The following is a 26,420-nucleotide window of genomic DNA, read 5'->3' on the forward strand; positions in this document are numbered from 1 at the left end:
TGGACGGGAGAGGACAGAAGACAGGTGTGAATAGAGAATGGTTGTGTATGGATGATGCTGTGATGCATGAGGTGGAGTCGGATGGGGATGGGGGTAAGGGAGTGTGTGTGAGAAATAAACTGACGCAGCCCGAAGGGATTTCTCCCCGTCTTCTCCTTTTCTGCATGAGGGGACGGAGAGGGGGGGGGGTCGCCGATTTAATGAAGCGGCCTTGCTGTGGATGTGCTGTGTCTTGCGACACTGCTTCTGACCCAGGGCAGTGGTCAAGATGCAGGGATGACCCGTCATCCAGGAGGTGCGAAGATAAGAGGGAGTGTGGTGAATGGGAGTGGAGTATGTTAGGGATGGAATTGGTGGGAGTGGTCTTTATGCCTTCGTTTTTTTTTTTTTTTTTTTTTTGCTATCTCCCTTATATGGGGGAAAAAGCCTTTGGTATATGTATGTATGTATATTTTTGTCTTCAAGTGTCACTCCGGCACTCTTTCAAATATTTTACCGATGTATGACAGAAGAAAATCCCGCTGAGATTCTTGCATATAGTTTGGTTCACTTTTAATTAATTTACTTTTTTTTTTTAGAGTGAAACTAACTATTGCTTAAACTGTCTTCAGATTGTATGATTGTTGTTAACCACGTTATTATCAATAGGCTATTGTTATAAATGTGTTATTTTCCTGTTCATTGTGGGACACAGTGAGCCTGGTTCAACTGGAATAGTTACGGCATGGTCTATTAATGTTTTCAAAGAAGAAAGGAAGAAAATGAAAACAAATGCGGATCCCATCTTCCCTGGGGTATAAGTACGTGATTATTTTGCTTATGTGAAGGCCTGTTGCCACCATTTAAATTCTCTGTCTCTTTTTTATTTTACCAGATCACCATTGCTCAGATGAGAGGGAGGGTGGGAGGGGTGTGGAGTGTATGTAGGGATGAAATGGGTGGGAGTGTTTTTATGCCTTTCCCTTTTTGGTTACCTCCCTTGTAAGGGGGAAAAAGCCTTGGTATATGTATGTATGTACCATTGCATATTCCAGTCTCGGGCGGATAAGATTCTTTGTATACATTTTTTCATATTTTTGTTAATATAGTGAAATAACATTCACATTTTCGTCAACAACATTATACAACATCACCCCATTGATATGCTTTCCATGTGTGTAGGGGTTTGTGTAAATGCTTTCTTTAACATTTTAATCCCTTTCAACTTGAAGTTACATTTAAATTGATTCACTCTCGGTTAAATGTTGATAGTTGTTGCATCAGCTTAGTGAAATTCAACACGGATATTGGCCGTGAATGTCCGAAATACTACAGAAAAGGCACATTTCTATTTATATCTGCTAACTGTCGAGTCTACAATGCGAGACGGCAGGGAACAGCTGACCGCGTACGAACGAACGTGAGCTGTAGTGGGTGTTGTTGTATTAGTTCGGATCAGACAAGCGAGTTCTCATCGCTAACTGTTTTTTATTAAAACGGTATTGAATGTATAATGTACGGTATCTTTGGAGGAAAATAACATTTGCAAATTTATCCTAAAGTGACTGTCAATAGCATTTCTACTTCTGATATGGACTTTCTTGTTTTCGTGAAAATGTGTGATGTTATGACAGTTTGACAGTCCGAACCTGGATTAAACAGAGCATTAGCTACATCAAAGAACCACGCGAGGACATCTGTATTTATAGATCCGCAATTCGGTACGTTGTTTTGAATCGTCATGTTACATATAAAGTAGATATAAACGAAAGATTTAAGTATGTCAAACATGATATAAGGGTCTCATGATAATTTTTATTGCAGTTGTGTACTTTCAGGTTTCAATCACTGGTTATGTTTTAAAAAAGAAAATCGTGGCAATATTTGCCTTGTTATGAAATATTTTAATTACCACAGCAATTGAATTTTAGTACGGATAGGTCGACCGATTTCTTTTTTTTTTTTTTGTAAAGATCGTCTACTCTGTGAACTATGGTATTCCTTGGGTCACAGAAAGTATGATTATTAAAGGGATAAGTTGACCTTGATAAGGTGAATTATGTTTAAAGTTATACAACAAGAGGGTTTTCCTTATCACAGAATGACGTAAGACGTCTCACAGTGCCTTGGTAAAGGTTTTAAACAGGAACTGTATAATGTATTTGTTATTTCCATAGCAAGTGCCCAAGTCAAAAATATGTACTGTTTAAGTATTTTGCCTCTCAAACTTAGTAGACTTATGAGTTGCATCAGAAAATAGTTACTGCTCTAATGAAAAGAAAGACATCTTGTTTTGCATCATGAAAACATAATAGTGGTCAGGTGTTAGCTATGTGCTTAGTTAACATTGTTAAAGAGTTTTCCTGTTTTATAGAATATGAAGTAGCATGTATTTTTACTAGTAAAAAAAAAATGGTTTGGGATTTCTAACCCTATCAAGAGTAATGTACTTATCCCATCCTCAGATCCTGTCTTGTCATAAACCAGATCCACCAAATGTAGTCTATTTCAGTACTGGTACTGGATTTGTATTTTCATACGAGTCTCCGATTTGTTAGTACCCCAGTTTTTCTTTGTAATGAAGTTGTTTCAGAGTCCCGTTAAGTGTGCTGTTTCCTGATATATAACTTTTTTCTTTTGCAAGCCCAGCCAGAAATTCATTATTTTGTTTAAGAGATCTATTTTCTTTGAGTTACAAACAGTAATAAAAGCCATACAGTTTATAGCATGAAGCATTTTATACAAAGGTCAGATTTAAGGATTCCTTAACCAACAGTACTTTGTATATCCAGACTAAGCTAATGTGAACATTTGATGGTAAAATCAATTCGTATAATAAGTGTTGGTAATTTATTTTGTTGTGTCTAGTACTGGGAGGGGGTGAGGTTTACTGGATAGGACTACTGTACCCTAGAAGTGCCCTAAAAGGTAGAAAGATGGAGGTCAAAGGGTGTTTACTGGTGCATTGGAAAGAACCAGGCATGAATATGTTAGTCTTGGTAGCACTAATGCAGCTTCTTTAATATGTGGCTTTTTATATTTTAGATGATTAGTTTCATCATCTTCTCTATTCAGATGGTTTTTGTGTAAGGATTTTTTTTTTTCAGAAGAATGATAGATACAATTTATAGTTTATAAACTTGTAGAATTGATAAGCCAGTAAACTGTGACCCTCCTGTTCGTTGGCTCTGATCCCACATGGAGATAGCGAAAAAGAGGAAAATTGTGGGAATATCTTTTTCACAAAGTATGCATTAATTAAGGTCAAGTCAGTTAAGGTTAGATGGGTTATTTTTGTAAAGAATTGCAAACAGTGCAATCTATGGCAAGCGATATATAATTTTTTTTTTTTAAATAGATAATAGTAGATAGTAGGTAATAGAAATACATACAAACCTATACCAAGGGCTTTTTCCCCCTTACAAGGGAGGTAGCCAAAGCCAAAAAGTGTAATTCCACCCCCACCCACTCAACTCCCATTCACCATCCCCTCCTTACCTCCCTCTTTTCTTGGCTCCTCCTGGATAACGGATCATCCCTGCATCTCGCCCATTGCCCTGGGCCAGAAGCAATTCAGCAAGACAGTACATCAACAGCAAGGCCGCTTCATTTAACTTCATCAATACAAGTCAAATACTCCTGTAAACATTAGGTTGCCTGATATATGATGATGCATCACAATACGAACAATATAAAATGCTGTTATATTTGTTCTCTTTTACCCACAATGTTTATAGTCTCAGAAAATGGAATCGAGCCTGTTCACAGAATACGGGGGTCACTCGGCTACAACAAAATAAATCTATTCAGGAAAGAGTCATCCTCATATGCTCACTCAAAGCTCATGACACCTACGTAGGTGTCAACATATTCTATGGGTTAATTAGTGACCCCAACTCTCTATCCCCTCGTGTAGAAAAAGAGAATATGGGGAGAAATCCCTTCAGGTTGCATCAAAATATCAATCACATATAACCACACCCTAACCCCCCATCCCCCACCCACTCCCTTCCATGCATCACAGCATCATCCATACATAATTATTCTCCACTCACCCCTATCTTCTGTTTTCTCCCTTTCTCAACTGATAATTCCTCTTTTTCTCAATGCCCCTTTAACCCTGTCCATCCATCTCATCCTTGGTCATACCCTCAAGTTCACTCCATCCACCTCTGCCTTCCACACTTCTTTTACTAATCTTTCTTCACTCATTCTTTCCATGTGTCCAAACTATCCCAATACTCTTTCATCAACCCTATCCCCCAACTCCTCCTCTCCTGCTCTCCTCCTCATCTTGTTTTTCACTCTATCCAACCTTATAGAAATAGATAATTGATCCTTGGCTCCAGATACCTGGCAATCACATGTAGTTGAATAAAATGTCTTGGTGACAGTCTGTCTGAACTAGTTCATCAATCTGTAGCCATAGACCTCTTGTGAGAGGCCCATGTCCTTGAGGAAAATATCCATGGCTTCCAGATGATCCCATAGATTCCTTAGGGTAGGGTAGGGTTGTCAAATGAGTGAATGTAAGGCAGTGTATGATTGTGTTTTGTGATAGCTTGAATAAAAGAATGGTATGAAAGGTGTTGTTAGAAAAATTAAATGTGTGCAGACTACATAGTCTGCTGTTTATGATACAGTGAGTCCTCCTTATATGGTAATTCTTTATCCGGTAAATTCACAGTTACGGTATTTGGTAATTTCTACCCTCGATTCTATTTACGGTAAGAAAAATTCACAGATACGGATCATACGGTATCCACTAGATGTTTTGAAGAGGAAAGAGCAGGGAGAAGGTACGTCTGCCATATCCTATTATTACATGTTATAATGGGTTTGGTATATGGTAATTTCAATTTGCGGTAAGGTTTTCAGGAACGCATATGTACTGTATAACGAGGACTTACTGTATCTATATATGTATTTCTTGTCATCTTTTTTTTTTAAGTTCTTTTTCATGTATGCATCTAATAGTTTCCTTTCCTTCTATTAGGTTAGGAGCCATTTCCAGGATGGATACTTTAAGGTGAGTGTTACTTTGTGTGTATGCATTTTGTGATCTACTTGTGACTTTGGGTCAGTCATCAAATGTGGTCTAATTGAATATCCAAGTTTAGAGGAGTTGTAATGGTTATTTAAAAAAAAAAAAGTAACGATTAGTAGATAGATACACATGTTACAAATATTTATTATGTAGACTGCAAGAAATGTTATCTTCCCCTGTATATATAAAGGGATATGCCTATATTGTAGATTGTTTTGATACCTGTGTGTTACAAAAGTGATAAAAAATTATTACAGGTTGTGTGGTATAACATGGAATGTTAAAACAGGATGGCCTGAGCAAGATTTAAGCCTCTTGCTTGGTTTGCCAAAGAACAACAGTCCACAAGAAAAGTCCAGCCTTCCAGACATATACATGATATGGTAAGTTAAAAATTTAGAAAATTTAGAAAAAGCTCTGCCAACCATGCAGTCAGTGGATTGAATAAACTTGTAGAGATGATCATGTATAGTACTGTTTTAAGTTTTATACAATCAATAGTTTAGGGACAACTCTATGGTGCCAGAGCATCCCATGTTGGGTATTGACTACCTGAGTTTTATTCAGCTAGAAGTTTAGCCCTGTGACAACTCAACAGGCCAGTTATGCAGCAGTTTATCATAAAATAGATCACTGTCATAAATTGCTGAATAATAGACTAAAATGCTTTTCCTCCCTTATGAAGGAGGTAGCCAGCTGTGTGGCCACAATCTCCTCCTCCTCCTCCTCCTTCTCCTTCTTTTCCTCTTTTTCTGCTCCTCTTTTTCCTCCTTTTTCTGCTCCTCCTTTTTCTGCTCCTTTTCCTCCTCCTCCTACTACTCCTCTTCCTCCTACTCCTCTTCCTCCTACTCCTCTTCCTCCTACTCCTCTTCCTCTTCCTCCTACTCCTCTTCCTCCTACTCCTATTTCTCCTCTTCCTCCTCCTCCTCCTACTCCTCTTCCTCCTCCTCCTCCTACTCCTCTTCCTCCTCCTCCTCCTCCTCCTCCTACTCCTCTTCCTCCTCCTCCTCCTTCCTCCTCCTCTTCCTCCTCCTCCTCCTCCTCCTCCTCCTCCTCCTCCTCCTACTCCTCTCCTCCTCCTCCTCCTCCTCCTCCTCCTCCTCTCCTCCTCCTCCTCCTCCTCCTCTCCTCCTCCTCCTCCTCCTCCTCCTCCTCCATCCTCCTCCTCCTCCTCCTCCGTCCTCCTTTGTCCTCCTCCTCCGTCCTCCTTTGTCCTCCTCCTCCGTCCTCCTTTGTCCTCCTCCTCCGTCCTCCTTTTCCTCCCCGTCCTCCTTTTCCTCCCCGTCCTCCTTTTCCTCCTCCTTTTCCTCCTCCTCCTCCTTTTCCTCTTCCTTTTCCTCCTCCCACTCCTCCTCTTCCTTTTCCTCCTCCCACTACTCCTCCTCTTCCTCCTCCTCTTCCTCCTACTCCTCCTCCTCCTCCTCCTTTTCCTTTTCTTCCTCTTCCTCCTTTTCTTCCTCTTCCTCCTTTTCTTCCTCTTCCTCCTTTTCTTCCTCTTCCTCCTTTTCTTCCTCTTCCTCCTTTTCTTCCTCTTCCTCCTTTTCTTCCTCCTTTTCTTCCTCTTCCTCCTTTTCTTCCTCTTCCTCCTTTTCTTCCTCTTCCTCCTTTTCTTCCTCTTCCTCCTTTTCTTCCTCTTCCTCCTTTTCCTCCTCTTCCTCCTTTTCCTCTTCATCCTTTTTCACTTCCTTTTCCTCTTCCTCCTTTTCCTCCTCCCTCTTCCTCCTCCTCCTCCTACTCCTATTCCTCCTCAGACTTTCCTATGAGAGAGGAATTGGTTGAGTCATAGCATGCACCCATTCCACAAAGCTCATTCATTCCCCTTCACATCTTAGCACCTCCTGGGTGAAGAGTTAGGCAATTGTATGTTTTCCTTATTCAAAGTCTTCAGGAAGTCAAGTCGATGCCACAGAATATGGTGATGGATGCCATATTCGAGGAACCTTGGACCAGCGCCCTCAGGGAAGCTCTTGTGCCCTTTGACTTTATCCGCTTGAGTAGTGTCCGCCTTCAGGGTCTTGTCACTTGCATCTTGGTAAAGCGGAAACATGTGGCACACGTCAGGGATATACATACCACAGTGGCAAGGACAGGATTTGGCGGAGTTTGGGTAAGTGTTGCTTTAGATTTTTTTTTTTTTTTTTTCTGGGATTATGCTTGTACCCACCCCCATTTCTATCATCCATTCTCTCTTCCATTTTTTTTCTTCTATTATTTATTTATCTATTTGTTTATTTATTATTATTATTATTTTTAGGAATGTACCCTTTAGAGCTACAGAGAGTAGAGTGCCTAGTCCTATCCTCTGTCCCATTTTAGTCACCTTTTACGACTTGAGTGGGAACACTCTGTGGCAATATTCTTATGAGATGTTGACACACCTCAAAAGGATTTCTTCCTGTCTTCTCTTTTTCTGCATGAAGAGATGGAGAGGGGGGGGGTTGCCGATTAAATGAAGCAGCCTTGTTGTGGATGTGCTGTGTCTTGCTGCATTGCTTCTGATTCAAGGCAATGGGCAAGATGTATGGATGACCCATCATCCAGGAGGGACCAAGAAAAGAGGGAGGGAGGGGTGGTAAATGGGAGTGGAGTGGGTGGGAGTGGAGTTCTGCCTTTTGACTTTGGCTACCTCCCTTGTAAGGAGGAAAAAGCCCTTGGTATATGTATGTATGATTTGTGTGAAGGAGTATCAGTAATGATTGCAAAGATAGATAATCTGTATGTGTTACTTATCCTGTGTAATAGTTCAACTTTCTTTGTATTTCATTTTTGCTTATTATATGTTGTTCACAGCAGGGGCATACTACATTAAATTCTCTTTGCTTCAAAAAGTTCTCTGTAAGGAATCACCATCCTAGACACCTCTTAAAGGAGTTCTGTGTCTTTAAATCAAATAAAACTCAATGTTAATGTGGATGTATACATAGATTGAAGAACGTTATGTACAATGTATTCAATTGGTTCACACTCTTGTTACTGGTGTTATATTTGCAGGGCAATAAGGGTGCTGGATGTGTACGTTTCTCTATCTACGGGTGCAGCGTTTGCGTAGCCAACAGCCATCTTGCTCCCCATGATGGTGGATACAGTGATCGTGTGCAGCACTACAATGCCATCGTGGAGCAGACCGAATTCCCCATTGAACTCACCAAGTGTATCTTTTACCATGAGTTAGTATCTTTTGTGTTGCAATTGTGGGTTGAAATTCGAGATGACAAGTCACTTCACTCTGGCCTCCTTGATCGGTCACTGTTGAGGTGATAATGGTTCAAGAATAGGGAACATGTGTATCTAATTTGAAGTACTGTTATTTTCATATCATTTAGTATGTATTATTGAAGCACTACTAATGGTAATGAATTAAAGTTTGAAATAATATTTTCACAGGAATATTATTTTGAATTAGTGAGGGAGAAGACAAGTACTACTGAGTGTTCCCACTTGAGATGTAAACGATGACAAAAATGGGACAGGGAGAGGACTAGGCTACTCTCTGTAGCTCCAAAGGGGACATTCCTAAAAAAAAGAAGCGTATAAGGGCCTAGGAGGAGTTTTCCAACCAGAACCTTAAGGTTTGGGTCTTTAATATGGGTGGATGTGGTACAGATGAGAGTAAAAGGGAAGAGAGAGGCAATATTTAGGAAGAAATTCAAGCATAAGTACACATGGGAGAGGGTGGTGGATGGAAGGGTGGTAGATAGGGGTTTAATGGACTACATAGTGGTAACCAAGAGAATAGTAGGAAGAGTTTTGGATGTACATGTTCTAAGGGGAGAGAGTGGGGGAATATCAGATAATTTTTTGGTGGAAGGTAAGTTGAGAGTGGAGGATGGAGAAAAAGGAAAAGGACAGAAGGTTTGGAGGTGATTAGAGTAAACTGCTTAGATGGGAAAGAAAAGGAGAAGGAGTACAAGAAGAAGCTGAGAGAGGAGTGGGAGGGAGTGAAGGAGGAATGGGGATGGTTCAAGGAGGGAGTCACAAGGTGTGCAAAGTTGGTGTGTGGAACAAAGAGGACAGGAGGAAATAGAAGGAAGGGTAATGAGTGGTGGGATGAAGAAACAAAAAAGGGCATTCACAGATTGGTTACAAAATAGGACAAGAGAATCATGTGAGAAGTACAAAGAAAAGAGAAGTAAAGCACAAGATAAAGGAGGCAAAGAAGAGAGCAGGTGTGAAATGGGCTAAGAGAATGACAAAATATTTTGAAAGTAATAAAAAGATGTTTTGGAAAGAAATTAAGAGGAAGGGGAGGTGAATCAAGTAGAGAAGAAAAGGCAAAAGGTGCAGATGGAGAGATGATAATGGAAGAGATGGCAGGAAGAGGAAAATGGGCAGAGTATTTTAGGGAGTTGCCAAATGTGAAGGATGATAGGGAGGGAAAGGTAATTGCAGTGGGAAGCACTAAGAAAATAACTGTGATGAGTGAGGAAAATGAAGGAGAAATAAAGAAAGATGAAGTAAAAACAAGTATTAAAATGATGAGAGCAGGTAAGGCACCTGGGTTGGATGGGTGTCATGTGGAGTGTCTAAAAAAGGGAGGTACAGTAGTGGTGGACTGGCTGATGAGGTTTAGTGTTTATCTAAAAGAGGGTAGAGTGCCAGAGGACTGGAGGAGTGCCTGTAAAGTTCCATTTTACAAGGGAAGAAGGGACAAGTGTGAGTGTAGTAGTTTCAGAGAGATCGGTTTGTGTAGTTGGGAAGGCTTCTGGGAGGGTTTTGATTGAGAGGATTAGGAGAGGAACAGAGGGAGTAATTGATGAAGAACAGTGTGGGTTTAGGACAGGTAGGGGTTGTGGGGATCAGATTTTTGTGGTAAGGCAGATATTTGTAAAGGCTTTAGAAAAAGGGAAGGATTTTTTGGGTCTTTTATGGATTTGGAAAAGACTTGTGACAGGGCAGATAGGAAGGCATTGTGGGAGGTATTTATGAGTTTTTACAAGAGTAGTAAAGTGTGTGTTAGGATTAGAAATGGAGAGAGAGTGAGTGGTTTGAGGTAAAGGTGGGACTTCGCCAGGAATGTGTTATTTTGCATAGTCTGTTCAATTTATACATGGAGAGTGGGGGAGGAAAGGGAGTTGGGAAATAGGGTTAATGAAAGAGTTTTGGGATGGTTTGGACACATGGAAAGTATAAGTGAAGAAAGATTAGTAAAAGAGGTGTAGAAGGCAGAGGTGGAAGGAATGAACATGAGGTGGTGACCAAGAATGAGATGGATGGATGGGGGCAAAAGGGGCATTGAGAAAGAGGGGAATATCTCTTCAGGAAATAAGGAAGAAAACAGAATATAGGGGTGTGTGGAGAATGGTTGTGTATGGATGATGCTGTGATGCATGGAAGGGAGTTGGTAGGGGATGGGGGGGTGAGGGAGTATGTGTGAAAAATAAATTGACACAGCCTGAAGGGATTTCTCCCTATCTTCTCTTTTTCTCCATGAGGGGACAGAGAGGGGGGGGTTGCTTATAAAATGAAGTAGTCTTGCTATGGATGTGCTGTGTCTTGCTGCATTACTTCTGACCCAGGGCAATGGGAAAGATGCAGAGATGACTTGTCATCCAGGAGGAGTCAAGATAAGAGGGAGTGAGGGAGGTGAATGGGAGTGGAGTTTGGGGAGATGGAATGGGTGGGAGTGGGTTTTATGCCTTTGTTTTTTGGCTACCTCCCTTGTAAGGGAGAAAAAAACCTTTGGTATATGTATGTATGCATGTTAAGGGAGGAGGAGCCAAGATAAGAGGGAGGTAAGGGTGGTGAATGAGAGTGGAGGGGAGTGGGTGGGGATGAAATGGGTGGGAGTGGAATTATCCCTGTTTGTACTTTGGCTACCTCCTTTATAAGAGGGAAAATGCCCTTTTTATATGTATGTATATTAAAGAATGATTAATTTGTCGTCAAAAATGTGTCGACGTCTTTTGCAGTTACGTGTTTTGGCTCGGGGATCAAAACTTCCGCCTTGATCCAGATTTAAGTGCCGAAGATATTGTAAAACGTGTTAAGACAGGAGACTTGGAAACCCTCTATGATTCCGATGAACTACACAAAGCTCAGATTAATGGTGATGCCTTTGCTGAACTTCAGGAAGCACCACTGACATTCCCGCCCACATACAGATATGTGGTTGGGGGTAATAATTACGACATAGAGTAAGTTATGTTGTACAACACTTTTTCTATTGGTTCATTGCCTCTTTGGTCCATTCATTATCTAACACCCATGTAGTTCCTTTTATTTTATTCTATTTTATTTATTTATTCATCTTTTTCAATTAGTGTGGAGGTGTGGTGATAAATAGTAGGAGCTACACAGACTGAAAAAGGGTTAATGCAAGAAAAAAAAAAAAAACGGAGAGAGCTTTCCCCCTCTTAAAGGAGTTTACAAAGGATTACAAAGGCGGAGCATGCCGACAGGAGACCTTTTGATCCATATCTAGGTTGCATGCGAAAAAAAAAAATCATATTAATAATAAAATAATAAATAAAAACTATGATAATGTAAATAACAAATAAAATACATAAATAAATGCATAGGTATAGTTAAATAATAAACAAACAGGTAAATAGTAAATAATAATAAATTGACATATAACTAATAATAAATGAAAATCAGACAGACAAATGATAACAAAACAAAACCAAATAATATAAGATAAATTATAATCATTACAGCATCTTACTTAGGTATTTATCTAAATGATTTTTAAAGCTTCGAACTGAACTACATTGCACTACCTGTGCAGGAAGTTTATTCCATTCATTAACTACACGGTTGGCAAAGTTGTTTCTACCTACTTCCAAATTGAATCTATTTCCGGAGAGTTTGAGACCATTGTTTCTTGTCTGATTCTCATTCAATGTAAAAATTTGGTCACTTTTGATGTTGTTAATTCCCTTTAGAATTTTAAAGACCTGTATCAAGTCACCTCTGAGTTTACGCTTTTTTAGGGAAAACAGATTCATATGTTTTAGTCGATTTTCGTATGATTTATTTTTGATATTTGGAATCAGTTTTGTGGCTCGCCGTTGTACTTTTTCCAGTCTGTCAATGTCTTTAACCCCTTCCATACGGTGCCGCACACGTAGGCGTCATGGGGAGCGAGTGTATTCGCGAGGCTGCCATATCGGCGTCTTGATTATATTTATTGTAGTCGCCCCTCCATAATGACATTCTTTCTAATTCTTTTGTAATCGCATTTTCTATGGTTATCAAAATTCACGGGTGAAGAGAGAACGATCGATATAAGCGGTGACTATATTTTATGATGCGAGTATTATTACGACACGTTGTACGGCTGGCATTGGCTGCTGCCACTGAGATCTAAGTCCATGACGCCTACGTGTGCGGCACCGTATGGAAGGGGTTAATGAGATTCGGTGACCATACGGAAACAGCATATTCCAAATGTGGACGAACTAACGATTTATATAGTTTGTTAATGAGTGATGGACTTTTGAAATCAAAAGATCGCGCAATCAGTCCTAGAATCTTATTTGCTTTCTCAGAGGCTGAAATACACTGCTTGGATGATTTGAGGTCGTTACTGATAATTACGCCGAGATCTTTTTCACTATCCACTTTTGTTAACGAATTTCCAAATAACTTGTAATCGTACTTACTGTTATTTTTACCTATGTGCATTACCTTGCATTTACTTGTGTTAAATTTCATTAGCCACTTTTCAGAGTTAGCCAAGTCAAAGGGACATACCTACTCCCACCCATTCCACTACCCTCCACCACCCTTTCATCCCTCTCATCTTGGTTCCTCCTGGATGACTGGTCATCCCTGCATCTCACCCATTGCCTACGGTCAGAAGCAGTGCAGCAAAATGCAGCACATCCACAGCAAGGCTGCTTCATTTAACTAGCAACTCCCCCCTCTCCATCCCCTTGTACAGTAACATTGAAAACGGGGAAAAATCCTTTCGTGCTGTGTCGAAACATCATTCACACATAACCACTCCCATACCACCCCACCTATCTCCCACCCACTTCCTTCCATACATCACAGTATCATCCATACACAGCCATTCCCATTCACGCCTATCTTCTGCCTTCTCCCTTCCTCAACAGACATCCCCCTCTTTCTCAATGATCTCATCCTTGGTTGTCCCCTCCTGTTCACTCCATCCACCTCTGCCATCCACATTTCTTTTACTAATCTTTTTTCACTTGTTCTTTCCATGTGTCCAAACCATCCCAGTACTCTTTCAACCCTGTCTCCTATCTCCTTTTCCGCCCCTATTCGCTTCCTCACCTCATTTCTCACTTGTTTCTTTTCCTCTACAACCTTCTTTGCTTCATCATACCACCACTCGCTACCCTTCCTTGTATTCCCTCCCATCCTCCTTGTTTCATATACCATCTTTGCACACCTTGTGACACCCTCATTGAAACACCCCATTCCTCCACTCCTACCTCTACTCTATCCTTCACCTCCTCCCACTCTTCTCTCAACTTCCCTTATAAGAAATAAGAAAAAAAAAAATCCTTAAATCTTTCCTCTACCTCTCCTAAGATCCTTCCTCTTCTCATTCTCCAATGGCAGTAAGGGGATGAAAATACTACAACTTTGTTTCCCATGTGTTGTAAAAGACAATGATAGGTACCTGCATGAAGTGGTCCTATGAGATGGACATCAGAGAAAGAAGTCCCATCAACTCCATCAGGAGTTATAGCTCCATTGGACTGCTACTCAGCCTGTAGACTGGGCCTGGGATCTCCTCTATTGACTTTATCTGTATTTCTCTATTAGTGATTACTCCCCTCCTATAACAAGTCAGGAACACTGAAACAGTACCACACTAATACAGTGCATACATCAGTCCAAAGCTTCTTCCCAGAGATCTGTGGGAGTGTCTAAGGATAGTTTTTGACAGTTGTGGGGCTGCAAGTTTTCCATCTAGTGAAACTTCAGGCAATAATTGTTATGATTGTGTAAGGTGGCAGTTGTTATTATTGTTGTTACTGTTGTTGGGATGGGTGTATGTTTTGACTTAGTCACTCCCATATAAGGGGGTGGAAAGCTCTTTAGTGTACATATGTGTTTGGTTAATGAAAAGAATTCCCTCGACAAGAATATCATCGAAGATGATGTCATTGAATGCATTCAACCTCTCTATTTGATTAAAAAAAAAAAAAATTAAGAGTATACATAAAAAAAAATTTTTTTTATAGGGGATGGGGGCTCAGTTGAGTTGACTTTTGACTATAGATAGATAAATTGTAAAAGGCAGCTTATTAGAATCCTATGTGAAGTAAAAACACTTTTTCAGACGTAGGCCAGCATGGACAGATCGTATCCTTCACCACGTGAACAAAAATGTCTATGAAAATGTCGAGTTGAATGTAGATCAACTTTCATATGCAGCTCATGATGCCTACACACAGTCTGACCACAAGCCGGTCTCAGCTCTGTTTGATATCAAGGTGAGGCATGCATGTGGCAGTGTGCGAGTTTAACTGCATTAGCACTTGTAGATTTTGTTGTATTTACATAGTATAGAATCGCCAATGACGACGATGTCAATAAAATAATTCCGACAGTTGTCCCCGGACTCGAACCCGAGACCTGCCACTGTGCAAGTCTCAGGTTCGAGTTCAGGGACAACTGTCGGAATTATTTGGTTACCTAGTTGTATTTTACGGGAAGAGAGCTATGCTCATAATGACCCGCTTTTGTATCTTTCAGCATCCAGTTTGATTTTAAATTCTTGTATTCTTTTTGCAAGAATTCAAGATCAAACTGTGGTTACCTTCAAATGATTTTCATTAATTCAAGAGATGGTTGTTGCACTGAGTTGGTTAAAACTGTTTACTCCATCAACTGGATGTGTATGTCATAATGACTCTTGATGGTGAGGTGATTATTTTCTGGTCATTAAAGAATGCTGTACATGTGTTGAATTAATTTTCTTGTTCAGGTGTTTGCTAATCACGAGGAGCGCTGTGTACATATCGAGGCTGCAGGGTCTTGGACAACTGGTGAAGGTGGCAAAGTGAAGTATTGGTACGATTCGGATGTCACCCATTCCCCATATGACTATGTAGCTTTATATAAGGTATGTTTTTCGTACTTGAACTATGTCATTTACTGCTTGTTTACAGATTTTGATATTTTTATTTATCTTTCTGTGGCTGTTCGGTGTGTGCATGGATAGGGTGGTGTAGGAGGTGGTATGCAAGGCCAGTGGATAGGGGAATGGTCGGAGAGAGAGGAGTGGGGTGGGAGATGGACTGGTTGTTGTCTACTGGTGATGCCACACTTGTGGCAGGATCAGAGGAGGGATTAAGGAAGTTAGTGACAGAGTTTGGGAAGGTGTGCAAGAGGAGGAAATTGAAGACAAATGTGGGTAAAAGTAAGGTGATGAGATGTACAAGGGGAGAAAAGGGCAGCAGACTGGAAGTGAGTATTAAGGGAAAGAGAGTGGAGGAAGTGGGTAGCTTTAGATACTTGGGGGGGGCACATGTGGTTGGAAAGGGAGGAGTGGAGGTGGAGGTAGAATGTAGATTGAGAGAAGCAAATAAATGCCTTGGGGGATTAAAAAAGTGTGATGAGAAATAGACATTTGGGAATTGATGCAAAAAGGAGATTGAATGAATGGGTGATTGTGCCAATAGCACTGTATGTGGCAGAAACATGGAACTTAGGAGAGGAAAGGTGTTTTGAGATGAAATGTCTGAGAATGTTTTTGAGATGAAATGCCTGAGAAGTATGGTAGTGGTTACAAGGGTGGATAGAGTGAGAAATGAAGAGGTGAGGAGGAGAGTGGGGGTGGAAAGGGAGTTAAGATATAGGGTTGATGAAAGAGTATTAGGATGGTTTGGACACATGGAAAGAATAAGTGAAGAAAGATTAGTAAAAGAAATGTGGAAAGCAGAGGTGGATGGAGTGAACTTGAGGGTACAGCCGAGGAAGAGATGGATGGATGGGGTTAAAGGGGTATTGGGAAAGAGGGTGTTGTCTGTCGAGGAAAGAAGGGAGAAGACAGAAGATAGGGATGAGTGGAGAATGGCTGTGTATGGATGTTGCTGTGATGCATGGAAGGGAGTGGGTGGGGGATGGGGGGTTAGGGAGTGGTTATGTGCGAGTGATGTTTTGACAGCCTGAATGTGGGGGGGTCACCGATTAAGCAAAGCAGCCTTGTTATTGATGTGCTATGTCTTGCTACACTGCTTCTGACCCAGGGCAATGGGCAAGATGCAGGGATGACCCATCATCCAGGAGGAGCCAAGAAAAGAGGGAGGGAGGGGTGGTAAATGGGAGTGGAGTGGGTGGGGATGAAATGGGTGGGAGTGGATTTATGCCTTTGACTTTGGCTACCTCCCTTGTATGGTGGAAAAAGCCCTTGCTATATGTATGTATGTATTTGTCTTTCCTGATACCTTCTTTTCATCTATGTTTGCTCATCCCTTCCTTGGTTGTTCCTTGCTCTTGCTCTCGCTCTTTGATTACCCATTCCCCCATCATTCTAGCCCACCATGGGTCCTAAATTTTTCTTTCTAAGTCTTCCTCTTTACATGTTTTCAATTTTTCCTGTTTGTACCTTGCTTTTTGCTTTCTCTCTCTCTCTCTCTGTCTTGGTGTGCTACTTGTTCAGATGAATCTCTTTCCTTTTACATGTATTGCTAGGAATTATGAATAATGTTGATGGTGGGGGGGTGTTGTATTTTAGCAGCCTGTAGTTGCAAAGTACTCATTCCAGTTTTTTGAATATTTAAGTATCAAATTTTACTACCAGTATGTTATAAGTTGTGTTTTTATTAAGATGGTACAGTTACTTGGAGTGTCTAATAGTATATATATTATTTTTATTTTTGCAGTCTGATTTTTCGTCTGTGGATCGATACATTACATACATGTATGTACCTAAGCCTCTTGCTACAGAAACCCAGGCAAGAAGGGTTTTTCAGGTGAGTTCTTTGAAATTTTTTATTTTTTGTGATGTATAGAAGGGAGTGGGTGGGGGATGGGGGGTGAGAGAGTGTGCGAATGATATTCTGATGCAACCCAAAGGGATTTCTCCCCATTTTCTCATTTTCTGCATAAGGGATGGGGGAGGGGGGTCACTGGTGGAATGAAGTGGCCTTGCTGTGGATATGCTGTGTCTTGCTGCATTGCTTCTGACCCAGGGCAGTGGGCAAGATGTAGGGATGACCTGTTATCCAGGAGGCGCCAAGACAAGAGGGAGGGAGGGGTGGTTAAAGGGAGTGGAGTATGTGGGGACGAAATGGGTGGGAGTGGATTTATGCCATTTGACTTTAGCTACCTCTCTTGTACATACATATACCAGTGGCTTTTTCCCCCATACAAGGGAGGTAGCCAAAGTCAAAGGCATAAATCCACTCCCACCCAATTCATCCCCACATACTCCACTCCCATTCACCACCCCTCCCTCTCTTTTCTTGGCTTCTCATGGATGACAGGTCATCCCTGCATCTCACCCTCTGCCCTGGGTTAAAAGCAATGTAGCAAGACACAGCATATCCACAGCAAGGCTGTTTCATTTAATTGGCAACCTCCCTCTCCATCCCCTCATGCAGGAAAAAGAGAAGACGAGAAATCCCTTCAGGCTGTGTCAAATTATCATTCACACATACTCCCTCACCCCCCATCCCCCACCCACACCCTTTTATGCATCACAGCATTATCCATACACAACCATTCTCCACTCCCTTCCCTTGTAAGGGGGAAAAAGCCCCTTGGTATATGTATGTGAAAATTTTGTAGGATAGAAAATGTAATCAATTGTTACCCAGCTAGTAGGAGGAGAGCAGTCACTATTTGTCAGGTCTCCTTGTGTGTAAAAACCTTGTACTGAGGTATTAGCTGCGTACTGTAGTGTGCAGTTGATACTTTAGGGCAGTGGTCTCAAGACTGTAGCTTGCAGGCATCTTGGCACCTTCAAAACTGGGGTGCAAAAAAGAGATGGCAGATAGGGCTGATGAAAGAGTATTAGGATGGTTTAGACACATGGAAAGAATGAGTGAAGAAAGATTAATAAAAGAGGTATGGAAGGCAGAGGTGGAGAGAGTGAACATGAGATGGGGACCAAGGATGAGATGGATGGATGGGGTAAAAGGGGCATTGGGAAAGAGGGGAATGTCTGTTGAGGAAATAAGGGAGAAAACAGAAGATAGGGGTGAGTTGTTGTGTACGGTTGATGCTGTGATGCATGGAAGTGTGTAGGGGATAGGGGGGGTGAGGGAGTATACATGAACGATGCAGCCCAAAGGGATTTCTCCCTGTCTTCTCTTTTTCTGCATGAAGGGATGGAGGAGGGGGTTGCTACTGTGGATGTCCTGTGTTTTGTGACACTGCTTCTGACTTAGGGCAGTGGGCAAGATGGAGGAATGACCTGTCATCCAGGTGGAGCCAAGATAAGAGGGAGGGAGGGGTGGTGAATGGGAGTGGAGTATGTTGGGATGGAATGGGTGGGAGTTGATTTTATGCCTTTGTTTTTGGCTACCTTTCTTGTGCATATACCATAGGCTTTTTCCCCCTTACAAGGGAGGTAGCCAAAAACAAAGGTATAAAATCCAGTCCCACCTATTCCATCTCCACATACTCCACTCCCATTCGTCCCCCTCCCTCCCTCATATCTTGGCTCTTCCTGGATGACAGGTCATCCTTCCATCTCACCCACTGTCCTGGGTCAGCTGTTTTGCAAGATACAGCACATCCACAGCAAGGCCACCTCATTAATCGGCGACACCACCTTTCTGTTCCCTCATGCAGAAAAAGAGAAGACTGGGAGAAATCCCTTTGGGCTCCATCAAATCATTTTTTCTCAGATACTCTGTCAACCCCCATCCCCCACCCACTCCCTTTCATGCATCACAGCATCATCCATACACAACCATTCTCCATTCACCTCTATCTTCTGTCTTCTCCTGTCCTTCCTCAACAGACATTCCCCACTTTCCCAATGCCCCATCCATCCATTTTATCCTTGCTAACTCCCTCATGTTCACTCCTTGTACCATTGCCTTCCACACCTCTTTTGCTAATCTTTCTTTACTCATTCTTTCCATGTGTCCAAACCATCCCAATATTCTTTAATCAGCCCTGTCTCCCAACTCCCTTTCCACCCCCATTCTCCTCCTCACCTCCTCATTTCTCACTCTATCCAGCTTAGTAACCCCTATCATACTTCTCAGGCACCTCATCTCAAACACATTCAAACTCCTCTCTTCCTCTCGTATGTTCCATGTTTTTGCCCCATACAGTGCTGTCGCCACAATCCCTCCTTCATACAATCTCCTCTTACCATACAATCTACATTCTACCTCCACTCTTCCCTTTCCCGCCATATTCGCACCCAAGTATCTAAAACTATCCACTTCCTCCAGTCACCCTTAATTCTCACTTCCAGTCTGCTGCCAATTTCACTTCTTGTACCTCCCTTATAAGGGGGAAAAGCCATCAGTATATGTATGAATGAACTTAAGAGTAACTTAAGTGTTTGAAAATGAAAGAACCCACGAATAATTTCAGATTGTGTTCAATGATGAACTTCTCCAGGAAGAGGGAGACTACTGCCTTCTCTATTACTCGGGTAAATACTCGTCGTACCTGGGTATGAGCAAGCCTTTCCACGTTATCAAGAAACCAGCGGAAGCTCCTGGTGCCACCTTGACCTTATCATTTGACTAAGACCTTTGTCAGTTTTGTGAAGTGCTGAAGGTCAATAACTCCCTTCACTCACTGTTTCAAAATGATCAGAATATTTTTGATAAATATCTAAGTTGAAAATGTAAGTTTTGTAATTTACAATCTAATTTTGTATGCCATGGGTTTTTATATTTATCTTAAGTAAAGAGTTTTATGGTGATTTGAAGTTTATGGAGTTTATATCAACTCGTAAACAATGGAGTGTTTTTTGAACATTGAGATTAGCTTGTGACAAGGTGCACTATTATAAGATGAGCTGATGAAGGGTAGCAGTGATTCCTAGTCAGAAAGTTTAGTATTTCTATTTTGAGATGATAGATTGATGAAATTGTTATATTACATTGTTGTGTTTATGTGCACAAGAAACCTCCATATTGTTCATTTCCAGTCTTACAGATGCTTGTTATCCGTCAGATGTTATTTTTTCACTTTTTTCTCTATTTTTCTCTATATTGTCTTGCCCCCTCTTCATCTTTCTCCCTCTTCCCCCCCGTCTTCCTTCACATAATATAATTTGTGTGTTTGAGTGTTATATTTGTAGATTTTGTGTTTATGGATTTTATCTAAGTATGCAAATCATCTCAGTTCATTATAGGATTAATGATTATCCATATCAGATTTATTTTTATCTTATTGTATTTTAATGCCTTTACTTTTTTTAGGAATGTCCCCTGTGGGGCTACAGGGAGAAGGATGCCTGGTCCCAATCCCCGTCACTTTTTTCTTGCCTCTTATGATCCAAGTGGAAATACTTGGTGGCAGTATTCTTTTGCCCCCACCAAAGGGTAGTGGCTTGATACTACATAATTTTTCCTCTGAATTCATACCTTCTTTTTAGCATAAAAAGTTTAGGAGGTACATGACTTGGAACAAATAAACGTATTTTAATTCAATTAAAAGCCTAATACTTCCAAGTGTCGTCTTAATACGAGAATCTACTCTCAACTTAAAAAGTCACATGGTCCTACCAGCAGGTGACATCAGGACTTCCTTCTTGGGGCCAGGATTGTTCTGCTTTTTAGGTGAAGGTATTTTCAAGAATCCTGCATCTTTCTCCAAGGTTAAGCTTTTCATTAGCTTGGTTGTTTTATTTTTGTTATTTTTAGCTGTGGCTGCAAGATGATCACTCTTTCTCTACTCTGGAGATCTTTTGACGTTATTCTCTGTGGTAATTTGAATATTGCCATTAGCATTCTTCATCTTTTGTCTTCCAGCAAGACTATGAGCTCTCGCTGCTGAAGTGGCATTTCCTCCAACCTTTGACTTAAATACTTTCTTAACTATTTTCTTTAGTGCACAGGCTGGTGCTTCAGGGGAGGACATCTTCCAATCATTGTCTTTCAATTTCTCCAGGTTGGAAAACTTTTTGTTGACATCTTCAACCTGTATGTAAACAATATCCCAGAATCCTTGCAGGTCTTGGACAGTGGTTTCCTTCTCTCCTTGCTTGAACTCACAATTATCAATTAGACCACTAAATTGTGTGAATCTCTCCCTCATAAGCAAATTGGCCTGACCAGCAGCTGTTCTAATGTCTCCCTGAGCATCTTCTGGCACATCACTCTCCACATCTTCATGTATTGCCAACCATTTATCACACAAGTTCTGCAGATGGGTCCTTTCATCACTTATCAACTGGCGGAAATAAGGAACTCCAACCATGATGGCACTATTGTTATCACAACTTGCTAAAACAGTGATGGGTCCACTATAGCAGCCTTATTGCTACTTCAGCCTCAGTGCAGTAGTATTATCTCATCACTAGATGCGAGGCCACCAACCTGTCTCCTGGTAATCGGGCAGAATTTATCGTCAACAGGATCCACCGTGGATACTGTTGTGGGTGACAAGTACTACATTACAAGTGTGAGTGTAGTAGTTTCAGAGGGTGGGAATGATTTAATGCCTTTTTCATTTTGGCTACCTACCTTGTAAGGGGGGAAAAAGCCTTTGTATATGTATGTATTTTAATGAAGTTATTCTTTTATTAGTAAGGAAATATTTTTACTATATTATTGGAAAATAGATTACTAATATTAAATTATCCAGATATTATTCAAGTCATTATCCAGATGCAATAGTACATTGAATGAATTTGTTCTAATTTTCTCTTTTGCTATAGTTATTTTGTATATTCACAAAACTGTGTCATCTTAATTGTGTAAGGACCTTGTTCACTCTTAGGAAATGTATGAAATTCATTAGATATGAGCAACGGGCTGTGCCCGACCCCACTATACAGGGGCTTGGACCCTTGGGTGAGCTTGCTTCACTTGCACCCAATCAGTCATCTCCGTTGTCACGACATCACCGCTCTCAGCAAATCAGTCGTCCACGTTGCCATGACATTGCTACTCTTGGCCAGTCAATCGTCTATGTTGCCGTGACGTCACCACTCTCTCAGCCAATCGGGCCAGAGGGGACGTGTCCCCTTAAGAGATTTCTGGTTTCTGGTCTGATTTAGATAGATATAAACAGAAATTCTTTTATTAGTATAGAGAAAAAAAGTTATGTTGATAAGATTTTATTTAAATGTGTAAGTTGTATGGATATTTCAAGTTTGTAAAGGTGATGTATGTGTGTATTTGTATGCATATATACAGTGTATTTGAAAAAATATTTAGTATTCTGTATTTGTTTTATGATTGTGCATACATGTACAAATGTATGCAAATGCATTGTGTGTGTATGTATATGTATGTATATATATATATAGTAGAACTTTGGTTCTGTTCTGTACCACAATCTGTTTTAAAAAACTGTGTTGCAGAACAGATTTAGTTGAGAACCAAGAATGTTTACCAATCTGGATACAGCTCTATCAGAGTGATATTTTTCCACAAAACTTTGAATTTTGCCCCATGGCTCTGTTTGGGTTGATTTAGAACTGATATTTTGGTTGACTTGTGGAGCAAAAAATTCTTGAATTTTTTGGTTGAGAACAGATTTGTTCAACTTGTGAGATGTTTGAGAACAGAGGTTCTACTGTGTATATATTCACCAAAGGCCCCTTCCCCCTTGTAAGGGAATGGCCAAGTCAAAGTGCGTACCCATATTGTATAGTTAAAACCCATTTAACCAGTTCCCATTTCTGCTCCACTGGAATGAAGATCTATGTTCCTCATCATACCTCTTGGGTCAGAGATGAGTGAAGCGTATCTTTTCAACAGCAGGGTCTGACAACTAGAACTATGTTACTCCCACTGCTTCGTCATATGGTAATCCCTCCTACCTCCTTTCTTGTCTATTCAAAATGTATGAAATCTCTATGACCAAGGTCGGGTCGTCCCGCCATCCATAAGTCTCTCGCAATTCACTTGTCTTTTGTACACACTTCCTTCGTTGACGGACACTTCACATGGATCCAAGATCCTCTTCTTGATCTCTATCCATCCACCTCATTCTCAATGTTACACAAGCTCACTCCATCCACCCTTATGTTCCACACTTTCCTCGTCTTTTCGTATTGTATGCCCAAACCATCTTTGCACTGTCTGATCTACTCTGTTTGATAGCTCAAAAACATGGTCTTCTTCTTTGTCTTCTCTATATTCCAAGTCTCTTCTTTGTCCAACCTTCTCTTTGGATTCATCCCTAAATACCCACTGGTATTTCCCATGACCCTACTCATCTCACCTGGACATTTAATTGCTCTCATTACTCTATAATTCATCTGCACATCCACTGCTTCTAAACTCAGTCACCAACAGCTAGAAAAAGCATGAAGATGCTATCTACTGTTGACATGTTACTCTATGTGCACTTTCACAATGTTTTTTCTTACCAAAGTTTTTAACCAAAGAGGAATTTTGTAATGAAATGTGCTTTATTAAAAAAAAAAAAGTAATGTTTTAGTTTCAGTTGAATACAGTTAGATTGACTCTTGTTTATGTTGTTTGCCAAGTATAGCCTGATGTAAGGGCTCAATAGTTCTGTGGACATTGTCATATACTTATAGACAGTAATTCTCAATCAATGTTTCTTTAGCTGTATGGTGAATCAGTGGGGGTAAACCAGCTTCAGCATTTGGTCCCTGCAGAGCTGTGCCTCACTGTCATGCTTTTGACCCAAGCAGTTTGGTGCAGGACAAGGTGACCTTTCGTTAGTGACACGAGAAGGGTCATTAATGGGTGTCCATTTGTTTCTAATGTGGGTATGTGGTTTGACGTAGCCACTGCTCCTTGTAAGGAGAAAATGCCTTGAGTTCATATTCAAATATTATCATAAAAATTGGTCTCAGTTTAATGTGCGTGTTATAAAGAGAATCTGCCCCATATATCATGTATGTATATGGGTATGTATATATACATGTACCGGTATGTATGCATGCATGTGTATTTGTTAATTTGAATAACTGTTCATGGTTTCTGTGAAGCTGAATATGTATTATTTACCATTGATTGCCTCTTGTTATGTATTTACACTTTTAGGTAAAGGCATTACTTTAACTTATCATATGATCATTGTTTAGTAGTGCAGGCAACATTAGATGTTGTGGTAATGATATTTAGTCTCTTTACATATAAATTAGAAGCCATGGTAATGGTACTTAGTATTATTTATAAGTTCTGTTTTAAGAATAGTGAATCATGAAGGACAAATTATTTTTCATGACGTAGTGGTCATACTTTGAGTAGAATTGATTATAAAAAATGGAATGGTTTTCATAAAATTTTAAGTAAACTTTTCTTGATGAAAACATGGAATTACTCAGCCCTATTAAAGCTCGGTTTCGTCTTTCGAGATTTTATGGCTAATGCCAGCTGATTTTCATTGAACTTGGTGTTGTACCTTTTAGTGCTTGTATCTTAAGAACAAAAGTTTAAGGAATCCATGAAAATTTGGAAATTAGATATTTTGTTCTCGCAAGTACCAAATTGTTTAGTTAATTTTCGAGAAACACCCCTGGGTACTGATGCATTAAAACCTGCCTGTTGGATGTCTGAGGTGCTCCTTATGTGGGAATTCACTAAAATGCATTTTTGAACATTTTCGAACATGGTTTGTTGAGAGTTTATGGGTCAGAATCCTAAAACTACTTTCCCTTAACCACAAATTAGTGTGGTGTTACCCAGCTAATTTCTAGTCTTCTTGTATTCATCACTGTATTGATGCTTAGTGCATCAATTTGTTAGCCTCTCACTATTGAGGGAGTGTCTCGGAACTGAATAAAATGGCCCGTCAGTAATTGGAATAAAATGAAAAGTGCCACTCAGTGTGGAAGCGCCATTCTGATCATTTCGTCTGTTACCCCAGATCTCTCTTGAAGAAGACTTGTGGCTCCCAAGTAATTGGCAACAGCTACTGTATTGGCCCATATATCACTCAAGGAAGAGATATTGTGTTGCTGTCTAGGTAAGGCAAAAGTGGGGCAGTGTAGGATTAAACGTCATGCGTCTTGTGCGGTGGTTGTACAAGTATCTGGCGCAATTTGAGTCTGTGGCCAGGCCTGTTCCTGTCGATCAATCCGTGGCCCCTGGTCATTTGCAGAAGACAAGTGGGCCTTTCCTTATTGGTACAGATTCGTTGCTGGGTAATATCCAGAGTGCAGTCATGCCAGTGTGGTTTTTACTTGTTGAGGAAGTTCTTAGTTGGGCTAACATCTCGGGTAGTCAGATGAAATGTGGAATTTTGTGTTCGGTTTCAGATTGGTTTATGATCTGAGCATGTATGATTTTTATTTATTTATTTTGTTTTTACCTATTGGAGGTCGCCGATTTAATAAAGCGGCCTTGCTGTGGATGTGCTGTGTCTTGCGACACAGTGTATGAACAAAATAAAGTGTAAGAGTGTGCTTATAGCACGAGTATATACAGCTGTGATAGATCTGGCTGTGTTGGATATGTGCTGTGCTTTGTATGTGAACAGATCTTGTGTAATTGTACAGTTGCCTCAAGTTATGAATACTGGAGTGTCTGTTGTCTTCTAAAGAGTTCTGGGAGACGTAGGTTTTTGTCATGGATTTGAGGCAAAGGAGTGTTTTGGCCCAAAAGTTGAATCATAATTCTTTGACATGAAGTATGCATACAGTGGCATTTGTAGCTTGTGTGGCACCCTGGGCAAGCTCCAGGTGTGACCCCCCCCCCTTCAGAAAATGAAACTGGGCACATAGTTAACCAGTTGATAACCAAAACATGCATTTGCATTAAAAAAAATTACATACGAGATTCAAGTAATATAGTGAGGAAAAAGTAGAACATTATTCAAGTTGTGAAACAAACACAAGAAATATTGTCCAGAATATTTAATTTAATAATTATGATGTTTTATTGAAGAAATCCTAAACAAATTCAAATAAGCAACACAAAGAAAATATTGTATATGTACATTTAACCAAGTGAATAGCATGATCTACATGAAATCTGTCATCTAAAATAAATAAAAGGACCTTAGGCACTCAAAGTATGTCAAAAGTTTATGCCAAGTACCCCACGGCTATGCTGCCCCCTTAGCAATGTTGCTCTGAGTGGCTGCTGCCCATTCTGCCCATAGTAAAATCTGCCACTGTGTGCATTGTACAATTCTTAACGCATACAGTAATGCAGTTTTAAGGGCACACTGTATTTACCTAATTGTAATGTACAGGAAAGGAACTATATTCATGGGGTCCAGTTTTTTTCTCTCTGGATCAAACTTAGTCTTAAATTTGTTTTCAATCTGAGATTGGATTATTCCTTCGAGGCTGTTCCACGTGTTACATCTGTACAGAAAACTGGTGTTCTTGGTATCCTTC

General features: G+C 40.5%; 2 protein-coding genes across 3 annotated transcripts; one reads left to right on the forward strand and one right to left on the reverse strand.

Moving 5' to 3' along the window:
* The first annotated feature begins 1,371 nt into the window (after positions 1–1,371).
* Positions 1,372–19,669, forward strand: LOC143020989 (phosphatidylinositol 4,5-bisphosphate 5-phosphatase A-like). Of its 2 annotated transcripts, none has more exons than XM_076178062.1 (10): positions 1,372–1,700; positions 4,976–5,008; positions 5,284–5,409; positions 6,908–7,133; positions 8,018–8,193; positions 10,936–11,160; positions 14,289–14,442; positions 14,937–15,074; positions 16,837–16,926; positions 19,511–19,669. In XM_076178062.1, exons 2-10 carry the CDS (start codon positions 4,995–4,997, stop codon positions 19,667–19,669), a joined length of 1,308 nt encoding a protein of 435 aa, XP_076034177.1. In that variant the 5' UTR covers positions 1,372–1,700; positions 4,976–4,994. The 2 variants fall into 2 exon arrangements, with proteins under 2 accessions (XP_076034177.1, XP_076034178.1); XM_076178063.1 differs by lacking the exon at positions 1,372–1,700 and adding an exon at positions 2,085–2,108.
* Positions 19,670–20,812: 1,143 nt separating this feature from the next.
* On the reverse strand, positions 20,813–21,349 carry LOC143020990 (disks large-associated protein 5-like). Its single transcript, XM_076178064.1, has one exon. The coding sequence runs from the start codon at positions 21,347–21,349 to the stop codon at positions 20,822–20,824; it is 528 nt and encodes a 175-aa protein (XP_076034179.1). The 3' UTR covers positions 20,813–20,821.
* Between the last annotated feature and the right edge of the window lie 5,071 nt (positions 21,350–26,420).

This window comes from Oratosquilla oratoria, chromosome 41 (assembly GCF_046742065.1).
Source record: "Oratosquilla oratoria isolate Oo_2021 chromosome 41, ASM4674206v1, whole genome shotgun sequence".
Classification (NCBI taxonomy): domain Eukaryota; kingdom Metazoa; phylum Arthropoda; class Malacostraca; order Stomatopoda; family Squillidae; genus Oratosquilla; species Oratosquilla oratoria.

Bases quoted from the DNA above. Each gene is read 5' to 3' on its own strand.
- LOC143020989 (XM_076178062.1), top strand. The intron at 15,075-16,836 runs GTATGTTTTTCG...TTATTTTTGCAG, and splicing joins ACTATGTAGCTTTATATAAG to TCTGATTTTTCGTCTGTGGA. The intron at 16,927-19,510 runs GTGAGTTCTTTG...GAATAATTTCAG, and splicing joins AGGCAAGAAGGGTTTTTCAG to ATTGTGTTCAATGATGAACT.
- LOC143020990 (XM_076178064.1), bottom strand. From the start codon at position 21,349: ATGGTTGGAGTTCCTTATTTCCGCCAGTTGATAAGTGATGAAAGGACC.